The 15,850-nt window shown below is 42.0% G+C and overlaps 1 protein-coding gene across 1 annotated transcript; it reads right to left on the bottom strand.

Annotated features, from left to right (window-relative positions):
• Positions 1-6,100: 6,100 nt before the first annotated feature.
• Positions 6,101-14,636, bottom strand: LOC103719523 (AFG1-like ATPase; the record flags this gene model as incomplete). Its single annotated transcript, XM_039128465.1, is given in 15 exon segments — positions 6,101-6,428; positions 6,746-6,939; positions 11,484-11,573; positions 11,684-11,727; positions 11,730-11,772; positions 11,858-11,986; positions 12,092-12,148; positions 12,242-12,334; positions 12,483-12,547; positions 12,655-12,742; positions 12,830-12,899; positions 13,904-14,026; positions 14,173-14,273; positions 14,351-14,430; positions 14,576-14,636. Coding segments are annotated over 15 exon segments (1,374 nt in total), but the record flags the coding sequence as incomplete, so codon positions are not given.
• Positions 14,637-15,850: the final 1,214 nt, after the last annotated feature.

Below are 15,850 nucleotides of genomic sequence, written 5' to 3'. Positions count from 1 at the left end.
AGCATCTCGGTGAAGTCGGCAGAGAAGCTCTTCTCGATAGAGAAGAGGAATCTGTAGGAGCGAGCCTCAGTCTTTAGTGCCGACATGGCTATTGACTGGTCGAGCTCGCGAACTTCCCATATGGCGGTGGTAAAACGGTCAAGATATTCCTTGAGAGATTCCCCCTCCTTCTGCTTGATATCTAGGAGGGAGTCCGATGTCCGCCGTTGTCGTCGGCTGGCAGCAAAGTTGGTGGCGAACTGCCTGCCGAGCTGCTCAAAAGAGGATACCGTGCCTGGCTTCAGCCCGGAAAACCAGAGCCGAGCTGTCCCTCGGAGGGTCGCTGGGAAGGCCTTGCAGAGCACGGCCTCCGAAGAACCTTGCAGTGCCATGAGAGCTCGGTAGCTCTCCAAATGGTCGAGGGGGTCGGTAATTCCACTGTAAGGCTCCACTTGAGGCATCTTGAACCTCGTGGGGACCGGCTCGTCCTCGATTTGGCTGGAGAAGGGGGACTTGGTGGTAAATTCAAAATTCCCCTCCTGTCTTGCCTTCTTGCTGCGGAGCGCTTCAATCTGGTGCTCCAGGTTCTCGACTTTCTTGTCGAGCTCCCCAGCCCGGGGAATCGTCACCGTAGTTTGCTCCGGTTCGCGGCGGTCCGGGGCCGACTCAGCTTCGGAGAGCTGGGGTCTTCTGTCTAAAGATCCCCCCGGCAACTCTCTCCGGGGAGACACACGCTCTTCGTTGTTGGCCCTGGAAGAGCCGTGAAGGTTCTGGCCTTGGAGAACTGGGCCGTTCGGAGGAAACACCGATGGGGCCTGGGGCCTGTGGGGCGAGCGTAGGTGGGGCTTCCTCGCGCCGCAGGCCTTGGACGGCAGCGGCCAAAGCCTGGACCTGTTGTACTAGAGCGTTGAACTATTCCGGCTGAATTTGGGGGGCCGGATCAGCCGGAGAAGGCGAATTCTGGACAGAGTGTCCAGGACTATGCGGGGGACGCCAGAAAGCATTGGAGGCTCCCTTACTTCTCAACTTCATGACCGCGACTCGGGCCCTTCCTCTAGCGCCAACTGTTGCTGGAAATTGGACCCGGAGGCGGCCGTCGGCTGAGGAGGAGGAGCTTCGGTGGATTCCGGCGGGCGGCGACCTGACGGCGAGCGGCGTCCTCCGTGGGCTGGGGATCTGCAAGAAGCCGGTGGCCGGGGTTTCCGGCGCCGGCCCTCCGATGCTTAAGTTAGAGGAGGCTTAAATTTGGGAGAGAAGAAGAGGAGAAGAGCAGAAGAGCGTTCTGCTGCCCTTTTTCTGAGTCCAACCTCCTCCTTGAGAAGGAGGGATTCCTCTTTATAGGGGAGTCGGATTACCTGTGATGTGATGGGGTGAGGTCGCCGTACGACTCAGCATGTCGCTCAAGTTGATGCGTACTCAGGTGAATTAATGCTTCGGCGTCGGAAGTGAGACCGGGATCAGAGAGTTGTCATGGCTGACTGGACACTGCCGAGCCGTCTTGCCGTGGAGGATTGAGGATCCGTAGATAACAGGAGTCATGCGCATTGATTGTTGAGTGAGCCGGAGACACATATTAATTGTTGAGTGAGTCGGGAGTTTGCAGAGATCATGCACATTAAATGCTGGGGGCGGTGGCAGGGTATGGCCCCTGACCGGTCTTCAAAAGGGTGTACCTGTGGTAGGTGGGCGGTGAGGGCGGACTTCCGAGATCGGGAGCTCTCCGGGTCGGATGTTCCGAGGTTGGGCGCCGAGATCGGCCGTCCGAGGTCGGGCACCGAGCTTCGCCGCCCGAGGTCGGCCGTTGTCGGTCCTTCAACAGCAGAGTTCTCATGGGCCCGGGGGGGGGGGGGAACTGCGCTCCCCCAACACATCTCATACTCATGTTCAAGCGGCTAAAATCCGAAACATTTGTTCTAATGAAGAACCCAGAGGGTTAGGGTTTTACGCACCCCAAGAAAGAAAGCGAGCGAGAGGCAAGAGACGGCGCGGCCGGGGATAGGCGACGCGGGGGAAGAACGTAGAGAATCGAATGGAATGAGAGAGAAAGGAGGAGGGAAGGGAAGAAGAATTCGAGGAGGGCGCTGACGAGGAGATCCTTCGGCAATGGCGGTGGTCAGAGAGAAAGCATTTCTCTGTGGATCAAGACGACCGCCGCGCCTGCTAAAGCTTAACTCGCAACGGCTATGAAGGGACGAAGCCCACTAGCGCGCAAGCGGAGGCCCCCAATCCGCTGACCTGTGCTAATATGCGTGCTCGATCATCGCTGGAGATAAAATGGACGGTCGATCGGGTGCTCCCGTATACGGGCTGTTTGAGCACCAGGCGGGATTATTTCGTTTACACTTGCATAGTTGAAGTGATTTTTTGCGTTAATGAATCCTATGCGAGGAAATCTCATGCGTTTCTTCAAGGTGTCACGTTTCCTTTATTTTGGCTACACTTAACTTGATTTTTGCTCAAATTTGATGAGATCTAGATTGAATAATGAAGATCCATATTGATGATCTGAGTCATTAAATATGATCTATTATCTTTAAATTGCTTATATATTAAAATTCATATGATTTGGAGACTCCTATTTCATGCATCTAATGATAAAAAAATATATTTTTTAATATCATTTAAACCGGCCAATTTTTTGACTCCTTAATTATAGGTTTCTAAATCATATAATTCTTGGTGCATAAATAGTTTAGAAATTATAGATCACATCTAACGGCTCATATCATTGTTGTAGGACTCTCATTGTGCAATCTAGATCTAACTAGATTTGAGTATAGATCCATTCGAGTATAGCTAAGTCTAGTTCAATAAATAAAAAATTTCAATAGCCAAATTTTTATTGCATATTAAGTAATAAACTTAAATAATCGGTGAACATAAACTCTTATAATTAATATCGGTGTCTTTAACTCTGATGCCCAAATATTGAACAGAGAACTTTGCATCGGCTAGATACTTTCATAAACTAACGTTATTAATACCGGTGTCACTAATTTTTTCCTCCTTTGTCAACTATTTTTGGAATATAATATGATAATATAACAAATTCTAATAAATAAAATACTTTTATGACCAAATTTCTGTTACATATTAAGCCATAAACTTTAATGATCGTTGGGCATGTTAATATCACTTGTTGCCAAGCAAGCAGCCCAAGAGAGGGAGGGGGGTAAATTGGGTGTTAATTAAATATGTGGAATTTTAACTCATAATTAATCTAAAGAGTAAGTCTGGAATGTTTAAGGAATGAAAACAGTGAGACAATGGAAGGCACGGCATAAAGACACAAGATTTATAGTGGTTCGGAGCTAACCTTACTCCTACGTCCACTTTCCAAGTTTCACTTGAGATTTTCACTGTAATCCTAGAATTATAGCAAGTTGTTTTATAAGCTCACAACCAAACTTGTTGTTTTACCGGCTCACAATGAACTACCTCGTTTGTTTTACTCGGGCTCACAAACAACCCGGTTGGTTTTTACAAAAGATCACCAACTACAACCTTAGACCTCTTAATTCAATCCCTTGATTGAATCAAGCACCCAAATATAAAATAAATGTATGAATACAAGCTTCTAAAAAAGAAGATAAAATAATTTTATTGAAAACAGGGAAAAGAAGCTTCTTAGATGATTTTAGCCGATCGAGACGCTGTTTCTTTTCTTCTGGATCCTTTCCCAAGTCAAACAGCAATGAAGGATCTTTCTATTTCGGCTCTGGTGCGGAGAAAGGATGGATTCTCGATGAAGAGTTGCTTTCTTCCGATTTTTCTTTTGAATGTTCTTTGAGCTCTTGTTTCAAATGATTTGCTTGATCTTGTTTATTTGGATTTTTCGTTCTTGTTATTGTTTCACTCAGAACGAGTCTTCTTATATCTCCATTTTGAAAAACTAGCCATTAGACACAAAAGAGTAGCCGTTTTGTTGCGCCTGGCACTTCTGACAAAGTGTCCGTTGAAGCTGGAGTCATCTCGCCCGTCCAGAAGTCGGCTCGACTAAAGTGGGAGACGTCTCGACTGTGGCTCGGAATCCCTCTGACAGGTTATCGGTCGATTCTCGTTGGAGTCGGCTCACGCAGTTCGGGAGTCATCTCGCGTCTTGGTCTGCCGAAAAAGAGTGCTCTGCCTTTGTCTAAGAGAGGCATCTCGTACTAGTTAGGAGGCGACTCGCGCTTCGTCCGAAGGATAGGAGACGACTCGCGCTTGACTCGAGACGACTCGCGCTTTGCGACTCGAAATACACTTTCTGTCTGTCTGAGAGAGTCGTCTCGTAACAGCCGGGAGTCGTCTCATGCTTCATCCGAAAGATGAGAGACGGCTCGTGCTTGACTCGAGTCAACTCGTGCTTTACGACCCGAAATACCTCTTTCTGTCTGTCTGAGAGAGTCGACTCGCGCTTTGTGGAGACAGCTCGAGGGTGTGCCAGTATGCCATGCTCGTGCCGGAGTCAACTCGTACTTCCTGGGAGTCGACTCGAGCTCTAGAAAATGCTTAAATGGTTCCAAAACTTGAGTCTAAGATCCATGAACCATTTCTAAGATATTCTTTTGAAGTTGTAGCATTATTACCCTGAAGATACTTGTTTAAAATTGTTAATCCAACAAGGAATGCACTCAAAATATTTTGGCACATCAAAACCAAGTAGGGGATCAATCAATTACTCAGCAAGTATCATTAATATTTGTTGCATATTAAGCAATGAATTTTAATGATAATCGTATGTATTAATATTGGTATTGATATTGGTATCTATAGGCGAATGAAGAGCATTGCACAAACTGAACCTCTATTTTAGATAAATAATAAATAAAATATATAATAAATTAAAATAGTTATAAGTATCCTCTTCATTATCTAAAATAAAGAATTGTATTAATGATATTATTAATACATACATTCATATGATGAATGGAGAGCTCAGTACAAGCTAAGCCTCCATATTAGAGGGGTTCCTAAGCTGCATAAGCGGTTTAACATGTGCAGCGCTATGGAGCCCAAACCTAGTACCAAGAAAAAAACCCTTGACAACCAGGGCATCATGTGCCAAAAAAGAATTGGTGCCATACTGCTTGTCGATACAATACACAATCGGTTTCAGTGTAACGAGTAAATCTCTTTTTGTATGTGACCTTCAAGATTTTTCTTACTACTAGGTTTTGGCCTCAAAGCATTTTCCATTTAAAAATGAAACTAAAGACTTTAAATGCCATAGTGGTTCATGTTGAAATGCTAATTCTAATCCTTTGTATAATAAGGTTTTGTGTCAGCTTCCAAATCATCTCTTGCAAGAATAGATTCTGAGCATGCAAACTATATCAGTCCTGTCTCTGTGCGGGCACAGCCACCCCAAACTTTCTTTTTGATAAATAACACTCCAACTTTCTTAAGATCCCTTTCAGAGCCATTTTGATGAAAAAGACCCCATATGCTTGCAAATGGGAATGATGTTGTCTCCATTTGGTGGGGGCTACTCCTGATCATATTGCCATGTCTCAATGATTGAACGTTTGATATTTACATTTGGTGGGGGGCTTATAGGGTTTACCTCCATCCTGAGTGGCCTCAACTCCAAATCACAGACTTTCTTAGACTGCTAATGGTTATCCAGCCTTCAGCCACAAGGTGCAGTCAAGCTGCCACTCATACAGCAAATGGTTGGACTCTTTTGAAATTGTGTATAATGTTATGCTAACACCTTAATTTCTGATCTTTTGTTCGAAATTTCTTTGTTCGTACCGAACCTCTTGCAGAATCAACCCAGGAAGGGTTGCAATTATGCAGGGATATAGCATCTTCCATCCCTTAATTCTCAGCTCTCGCATAGTATGAATTGGGAAGATCATTAAAATTTCAGAAAGTAGGATCTCCTACCATATCCCCATGCCTTTTATCACAGTTGGAGTATCTTGAATTGCTTGCAACAAAACTAGAAGAGGTAAATCAAGCGTTTTACTGCTGCTGAACGATGAGAGATCAAAATTTCTAAACTGAACTCTGCTGAACTTAAAAGTTTAACAAAGAGGGGCCTTAAATTCATTTGCTTACTTTACAAAGGCTGGCTTGTGGAAGGATTAATGGCACAGGGTGATGCAAGCTTAAAAAATGGAAGCTTTTCCAACAATTTGTATGTATTATGGTAGTAAATGCTTGCTTTATTTCAAACTAATGGCGTAATCAGATAATATAATCATCCCTTAAGAAAAAGATTTTGCATAGTATGCAGATTAGACCTCTGCTAAACTTGAAGCTTAATGGTGCATTGTGAAGTAAACATTCTTCTGAATTGACTGGCATGGGCTCATATTATGGAACATTATAAATAATAAGTTAAAAAACAAATTATCATGCTTGCAAGGCAATCACCCTTCTCATGTACATCCTCAGGGGCCTTCTCCTGCAAGTTGGCATCATGCTGTTCCAAATACTCCTTGCTGTTCATCTCTGTTAATCTGCAAAACAACAATAGCAATGGAAAATTAGGATTCCAAAAAAAAAGTACAATGCCAATTACAATTTTTTTCCTTTTGAAAAGTCTGAAGTGCATCATAAAACCTGAAAGAATATAAAAGGGAATGGAATGAAAATGAGCAGCTCCTTGAGGCATTTGCTACTTGCTTTAGAACAGTTGCATTTTTTTTCAATTATGTCAGCAAATGCAAAGTGCCGGAGCTGATCACCGAATCTTTGCATCCAAAATTAAAGATTACCTTTCCTCACTTTTCTTCAGTAGGACTGTCTAGTCAAATATATAAGATGGATGCCATACCTACTAATTGTGCGGTCCTTTGCAAATCCTAGTTCATTGTCCACACAAAGATCAAGGTCATCCCCTTTCTGCGACATCGAAGAAGATCTAGGAGATATCTTTTGGGCATTAGCCGCAGTCACAATTCTTTCAAATAATTCAATTGGAGATGCCTCCGCTGTACATAACAATCTGGCCCTGTTCTCATACATCACCTGTGAAAAGGGACAGGAAAATCATATTGAAGTTGTTGCCGTAGCAAAACATTGCATGCAAAGGTCTTTATTACCGATGACCTGCTGAAAAACAAGCAATCTTGTCTAGCTGAATATCACACTTCTTCTATAGTGAACCTCGGTTCAATCTAATTGCTCAAGACAAGACACTAGGGATTTCAGCAGCAACTGAGACTACCATATTGGTAATATTTCAAGAATGTTACAAAAATGGTGAAAATGATATATTTCACTCAGGCCTACATGGCATGCACATAAGTAAAAAGAGAAAAAAAATTGAAGATGCAGAATATGTAGGTTAAAGTTGCAGTCTTTTTATTTGTAAAATCAAACATAATCTCATACCCTCATGGTTTGCACGTATATTTGTTATCTAACCTACCAGTTAAAACCCAAGAAGAACTAATATAGTTGTTTAAGTAACAAAGGAAAAATCAGCCTCCCATAACTTCATTATCAAAATAACAATATATACTAGAAATTGGAAATAGCAATACCACCCAAGGCTTAATCTAGCAGTTTGGCAACCTTCTCCTCATGAAAGACGAGGCTTGAGTTCATTTGAGGTGAACCTAGGTTTCTCATTTGAAAGGTTGGCAGGATCCAATGATTGAAATCTTGCCAAAAGATGGACTCGACAATGGGGCCATGCCTGAAAACATGATCAGGAGATGTTGGAGCTAAAGATGAAGAGCCTCCTGATGCAGGAAGGCATCATTGATGGCTCAAGACAAAATGATAGAGACCATAATTCAGATCTAGTCGGTTGGATATTGAGACATGAATGGATCTTCCGGTATCCTTCTAAGTTCTAACCAATAGAACTAGGATTTGTATCTCATATGAAGATTTAGAAGAAATCAATAGTAATTATCCTTCCTAACAATCTCTACCTAAGTGTTGGTGGAAAAATGGACCACCCCACAAATGTAATCATAGCACCCAAATCCATCAGCAAGCTCGAGCTCATCCTAAGTGATTGGGCTCTTCCGCTCTCGAGCTCATCCTAAGTGATCGGGCTCTTCCGCTCTCGAGCTCATCCTAAGTGATCGAGCTCTTCCGCTCTCGAGCTCATAGACCAGAGAGCCGAGACCAGAGAGCCGAGACCAGAAGGCCGAGGCCAGAGAGCCGAGACCAGAAGGCCGAGACCAGAGAGCCGAGACCAGAGAGCCGAGACCAGAAGGCCGAGACCAGAGAGCCGAGACCAGAAGGCCGAGACCAGAAGGCCGAGCACAGCAGGCCGAGCCATGCCTTAGCCAAATATCCAATTTCCACCTAACCCTCTAAGGGACCTGACAACTCCACTATAACCTGCCACTATCTCCAAGCCATCAAGGCATAAGATCTTCGCAGGTATTCGGCACGACCTGCCATTAATGCACGAGACTCTCTCAAGTCTCCGATGCACTCAGTCATTTAATGAACACGGCCCAAGACGATCTCCGGATCACTGAACCATCAGAACGTATGGCTCTCCCTGACCGCCGGTTCATTCGGTATAAAATGCACTTACCATCCCGGACCCCAGGCCCACCACAGCCGGCGGTTCAACCACTCCAACAGGTCCGATCGACCGTGACAACTCCCTGATTCCGGTCTGATCCGGTCCCGTTCTCCATTACGCCATTAATGGGCCAAATCGTGCCCAATTATTACAAAACAGGACAAACCCTCCTGTCACCTCCTAAGGTAACAAAAATTCCTCCTATAAAAAGGAAACCTGGGGGGAAAAGGGAGGGGGGACCAAAAAACAAGAGGAAACAAAAACGGGAAACAGATCCCCGGGACTGAACCCGCGGGAAGCACAGGACACAATTGAGGACATCATCCTCTTCGTCTTCTTTATCTTATCCAAATGTTCTTGCTGTCTTCTCCATATACTCTCTTCCCTGCTCTCTCCACAGACTTGCCCCCTCTTGACTTAGGCATCGGAGGGCCGGCGCCGGGGAGCCCGGGCCACCGGTTTTCCTTGCAGGACTTGCACACCCCCCCCGCAGCGGAGGACGCAGCAGCCGGCGCACCGCCGTCCGCCCCCTGCAGCAGCGGAGCTCCTCCTTCCCCGGCTTCACGGCGGCCCCCGGGGTCCAATTTCCAGCAACACTAAGCAAAATTGCTTCTTCCATCTTAATTAGATTATATGCCTAGATTTCTCTAGTCAAATAACTAGGCATATATCAATTCCAAACAACTTATGGAGCTTCACCACATTTTCCTAACATTCTCAATTACACTATTATAAATGTTGCCAAGGTCAGCAATCTCGGTACCGAGTACCATACTGGCATGTCACCAGTTTGGTATGGTACAGGTTGGTCGGTATCGCATGCCACCCAATGTTGAGACATTTCTCGAGGTATTTTTCTCACTTTTATCACTATACCACCTAAAGTCGGGCGGTACGGGGTGGTACGGGTTGGTATGCACCCCGGTTCACCTTGATACATTAGTGGTGCGCTTTGATATGCCTTAGTATGAATCGGTAAGGGTTCGTACGGAAAATGTACCAACTTTTAGTAATTTGTACCAGTTTCATTCCAGTATAATATGGTACGCCATAGACCAGGTGGTTCAGGGTGGTACAGCAAACATTGAATGCTGCCATCTACTTGCCTTCAAATGCAACATGCCTAATATCTATTAGGTGACCTTTAGCATTGTGTGCCAGCACATGATAGAATTTTTGAACCAATAATCCTTCACTCTCATCATTTGGTGCATGAGGTTTCCCTAGCCATAAAGGCATAGCCTCCACATCAAAGACGATGTTTGTCTTCAACACTAGAACCAAACAAAGATAACAAACTCTAGTATGTATTGTTACAACAGCATCCTAAATTCCTAATTATAGATTTAATACTACGATGCTGCGTATTTATGCTTTCAATTCAAAATTTGACATGAGTTCCCAAAAGAAATACAAATAAACTAATTACGTGAAAGGAAACGCGAGAAGCAAATCACAATGTACAAAGGAATTTTCTTATGCAACTAGTAACCAAACTAGGCTTCTCCACCTATCAGATTGTTGTCAGAGACTCCTTTATTTCAAAAGAAATGCTGGCATAGATGCATTGCATCCCTTGATAGCAAAAATGGAGGAAAACATTTCTCTACGGAGAAATCCCCAGCCAAAATCCCAATTATCATTAAAAAAGCTAGCTCAACTCCTCTAGTTCCATGAGAAAGAACACACAAATATAAATGTGTCAAATAAAATCTACAAATTCTTACTCTTTAATATCCTGATAGAGCTTCTCTGTTTATATATGCATATATGACTGTTTCTTATTCTCTTCCCATAAGGAGTCTCTAGCATAATGTACAACTGAAATAGGAGTTTGTAAGACTTTTCAGCCTTCATTTTTTTCTTTCATATACCTACATTCCAGAATAACACTCTTTCACACCATTAGACACTACCATTGAATCTAGAAACGACTCAATTGTGCTGGTTCAAATCCAGCAATATGCCATTAAAGATTTATCATATGTAGAATCATAAAGCTTGCTAACCACAAGAATAATGACAGAATGTTTCATGAGAGAATTAAATGTTATGAGAGAAAGGTTGCTTGCATGGTCTATTTGAGTGAAATTGTCCAGAAAGAACCAAAATGACAGAATAAAGACCATGGACAAATGTTGGAATTAGATGCCAGTAATTTTTACACTCCTTTTGATACCTTCAGATTTTATTTGATTAGGATAATATATGCTGCAGTAACCATTTCTAACTGGCTCACAAAGTTATTTTCACATATAGAATTCAGTCAAACATTAGTAATCCTGCCATGCTCAAAAAGGAATATGCGAGTTTAATGAAAAGAAGATTATGTGCATCTAATGTTTTTAAGGGAAGAGAAATAATTGAATTAAATCAGAAATCAATAATCTCAGTTAGTCTCCGATCCAAAAAAGAAACCCATCACTGGTTAAACATTTCTTGCCAGAAAAGAAAAGATCAACATATATTGAGAAGTTTTTTTCAGAAGAACAGTCTAGTTTTTTCTTTGTTTTTATTTACAGACTTTCACAAAAAAGAATTTAACATTTATTATAGAATATATAGAAACTATTTTAAACAGAAGAGATTTATTTCTCATAAGCATGAAACTAAATGCAACATTCTATTTTTGTAAATACATTAGATACAAGGTCGCCCATACGGTTTCGTAATCACAATGTATGAATTCATCCATCGGGCAGAACAATAGAGAAGCTCTAGAGATTAAAATATTACAAGTTTGATTGAATAGCACTTGATCCATTGGACAGAACAATCAAACAAGTCCAGGGGATTTGAATACAATGAGTTCAATGGATAAGTCAACTCATCAAGCCTCAACTCCTTGGGATAGGTCATCTATTTGTACACACAGAGATCATTTTGTATGAAAATAGAAAGAAATTTGTTGATAATTAAGAGAGAGAGAGAGATTTAAGAACATGTTCTAGATTCAGCATGTAGAAGAGTAGCTTTGTAATGCACAATCATCAAACTTCAAAGGAATACTAAGACGCACATCAACTAAGGTGACAAACCGATAAGCTGCAGTTCCTGTTATGGAGCCCAAACTTTGGCACTCCTTCAATGCCAGTGTATGAAATTTTTTCTGCATATGGAGCAAATGGCAGATCATGTTAACTTAAAGAAACAAGTCATGGCTTTTAAAGAAATATGATTTCTCAGATTTATGTGCAAAATGGATTGAGACAACTCACTAAACAATCCAAAGTAGTCAGCTGCACCCAAAGGCCTGTCACAAGATCTTCAAAAGGAAAATATGCACATCCGTTAGCTCCCAGTGGGACCTGAAAAGAAAAAGCTCAAATTTATTGTCTTTGTCCTCCATATGAAATAGGAAGACTATACTCTTTATGACTTTAAGGAAAAGACCTGCAATTGTCTTCCCATGACAACTTCCACAACTCGTGGACCAGGTATTTCTTGTCCAATCAACTGATAGAACTTCTGTTTAAGAAGTTCAGAGTACTCCTTTCCAACGAAATAAAAGCCCTGCTCAGCCTACATCAGGATAATAAAACTTGTTGGCCAAAGGTATATTGGAAGTGTTAAAATGCAGTACAAGCATGCCACGGATATAAAATGGAAAAAAAGATGTAAATATACCAAACCCAATTTTCTATAGTCTATTGAAGAGCCAATCTCATGCACCACACACCTTTCCTGCATCAGCAGTTACACCAGATTCATCAGCAGATCTGCAATAAACAGATGGTAGACAATATAATAAGAAAAGGATAGATCCAAATATCGCACCTTCAAGGTTTCAATGAAGGGCAAGAATAGATCCCTCTGTAAACCACCTTCATAAAGCTGATCAGGAGCGCGATTTGAAGTGGAGACAAGAACCTAAAAAATACAGGATGCCCCACAAAGAAAATAGAGAAGAACAAGAAGACAAGGTCAATGCATATCTTAGGCAGTACATTGAAAAATGTACTAACTGTAAGAGAAGGAAAACTGCCAAATTTGAAAAATTGAAAGGCCAGATACCTACAACGCCTTTGCTGAACAAATGTCGAAAAAGACGATTCAGTATCAAAGCATCAGCAACATCAGTCAACCTATAATTACATGTCACAGTCATTAGAGCACAAAAGCAACATGCAAAGTGCCAAAATCATACAGGGTGCACAGAAATAAGGACCTACCCAAGTATTTCTAACATACCATGAATTCATCAAGGCATAATAGAATTGACTCGTCAGATATCTCTCCTGCAACAACTTCAAGTGGATCTGCTACCCCTTTATGCATCTGCGGAATGTACAAGAAGTACATTACAGAAAACTAATAAGCAGTGAAAGCATTCAACTAAACAGGGTAGCATAAAGCCAAAGGTACCTGCAGGCGACTATGCACACTCAACATAAAATCGTGAAAGTGTATTCTTTTCTTCCTCCAGTTACATGGCCTGCCCCAAGAACAAACTAATTTTAAGCAAACTAAACTAGGAAGAAGCAAAGAGAACTGAGAATAGTGTCTCAAGAAAATAATCAATTATTGCTATTGGTATCTTACAATTTACATGGCAACTGAGATTCTGTGGTGCCAAGCCGGGATTCCTAGCATAAAAGACAAACGAGAAAGAAAATACAGATACTTAAAGGACTAGACTAAATGTATATATGGTTGGAACTTTACAGAGTGCGATCTGTAAGATATGTTTCAGAGTTAAATCAAAAGCCGCATATCTCACAACCATACATCTGGAGGGTTTCTTAGCTTTCTGCTAGCATTATAGCATCTACTCTTTCAATCATGGGTAACGATCACATGGATATGTTGAAGCATGCACATGAATGGCAAGATGGACAAGGAATGCAGGACACCAAATAAACGATCATTAAATTGAACTCACTATTGTTCAGCTTACTAACCAATTTAAGGAAAAATCTGAGTACTCAACAAATGAAAGAAAAAAAACTCTGATGGATGTGATTTCTCTTGGTTCATGAAGCACAGGTTTTTCTATGCAATCAAACTATCCTTAACCTCAGAGCATGCAGATATTTTGAATCAGCACTTTGTTACAAGAAACTCACTATTTTATCATGCCTTCATGTTACAATACAAACCTGCCATTATACAAACAAAGGCCTCAAAACCAAGAAATCATAATAATAAGAGTACATGCGATACTTAAAATGTAAAAGACTTACAGGATGTGGTTTTTCTAAATATTCCAGGTACATACTAGAGGCAAATTATTGGTGAACATTGCCAATGAACTACAGGAGATCTTTGATATCACCAACTACTTCATGATGCCTACGTCACTGAGAAAAAAAAAAATAACAACAATAATTTCATTATCTACTATGATCCTAAAAGACCGATCTAAAGCTTCATTATTCAGAAGACTAAGACATGTAAGTTATCCCGAAATTTCTAACATGGATCTCAGTTTATACTTACAATCGATCATAAAACAAATCCATAAGCATCGTCTTTCCAGTGCCTACTCCTCCATAAAGGTAGAGCCCTTTGACTGGTGAATATGAAGATTGGGGAATGAGACGCGACCATAACCACCCACTCCTGCAAAACAATTCTATTAAACAGTGAATACAGATAATGAACGACGGATGGAAAATGCAAAACCTATAAGTCAGGCAATGAATACATCTGCAAGCCTGGGCCGTACTCTAGAAATACTAATAAGCTATCCTGTATGTATCAATTACCTCCCATTTTTCTCAGATGCTTTGTATTTATCCAGCTGGCAGCTATCTTCATGCTCAATGAGTTGTTCATAAAGTCTTTGCAGTACTCTAAGGGTGCCCACCTAGGAATGGAGCATGAACAGGAGCGTAAATAACCAAAAAGATATGAAAAGCTTAAGTTAAACTTCATATTTAATACCTGGCAATTGTCACCATCCACTAGCTCCCCCGATGCAATTCTCCTTTCATACTCAAGCAAAGGACCAGCTCTTCCAACATCTGCAGCAGATAACATCAACGCCAACAAAAATGACAATGTCAAAAACTAATGGATCCCACTAATGAGTCCAAAATTTAAAACAGGATTCGCAAAACAGTGAAGGCAATTTTTACAACCACACAGATGAGTTTTTTAAAAGAAAACCTCTGGTTGCTTCATTTGCTGCAGGGGGTGGACAGAGCCCTCCAGAGGACCAAAGTCTGGTTCAGATATCTACTGATTCCTTGATCGCGAGAAGGCTTGATTGAAGAACTTGCCACCGGATCACCCAATATTAAAACTTTTCTCATTTTTTCCCAAACCATTCAACGAAAGCGCTCCTCCATGAAGCCGAGATAAACACCGCACTTGTCGACGAGAGCAAGCTAATGCTCTCATCTTCGCCAACAGCAAAGTACTGTTATGCGACTTCGATCGGCAGCTAGCCTACAAAAAAATACCCAACAAAAAAAGGTAAGAAATGTACAAATATCAGGTATTTGGAAACTTCACCTCATCATCCCAATTATTTTATGTCCCAACAAGCAAGGAAAAATTCCACCTTGCGCAGCAAAAGCCAGGATACGATCAGAGAAAAGGATGCAAAGCCGTCAAAACAAAGAAGATAACGTAGAAAACATGGTGATAACTTCGGAATTAAATCATAAAATATTAACAACAATAATAAATTCAAGAAAATCAGGAACTTTAACGTAAGATCATCGTTCCAAGAGTCAAAAAAAAATCGAGTTAAAGAAGGACGAAAAAGAGTCGATAACAACAACCAGTTCCGAATCAAATCGACATAATCTTCTATCATTCCAACAGAATAATTCAGGCAAAAAGAAGGATCAAACAGATATTCGAAAAAGTAAAATCAAACTCTTCAATCGTTAAAATAAAACAAAAGGCCAAAAAAGGAATATGCGCACCAGAAATCCAGAATAAAGAGAAACTCGAGTCAGCCAAATTCCGGTCGCCTCGAAAAGGACTGCTCCACCAATTAATCAAAAAAAAAATCCCACTTCCCGGGGGGATCTCCTCCTCCGGTTCAAGACACCACCAGAGATCCAACCCTAACTCCCCCTAAATCCGATACCAATGGAGTACTCCGACGCAAGGAGGCGGTCGGCTTTTTTATCTGTTTGACGCCGTCAATTGGCTTCCACCTTTGGCCACCGACTCTCCCGTCTCCGAGGACCAAAAGGAAGGGGCCCGGGGGAGGGAGAGACGTGTCCTCGTTTTAGTGGAGTGGGGCCCACCGGTGGAGCCGCTTCAGGCTCCGCGCTTTTGCGGGCGCTGAGGAGTGCGTTGCCGCCCGGAGAATATCGTACCGCTGGATTGAATATTTTTATGATAGCGACCATAGGTCCAGAATTCTTGGGGTGTACCCGCGCGGGGTTCGCTGCCCTCCGAGAACAAATGTGCGGCGATGGGCGC

The sequence above is a fragment of the Phoenix dactylifera genome, chromosome 7 (genome assembly GCF_009389715.1).
Source record: "Phoenix dactylifera cultivar Barhee BC4 chromosome 7, palm_55x_up_171113_PBpolish2nd_filt_p, whole genome shotgun sequence".
NCBI lineage: Eukaryota > Viridiplantae > Streptophyta > Magnoliopsida > Arecales > Arecaceae > Phoenix > Phoenix dactylifera.
The sequence above is the reverse complement of the archived record's forward strand: the minus strand, read 5'-3'. Positions and strand labels throughout refer to the sequence as shown.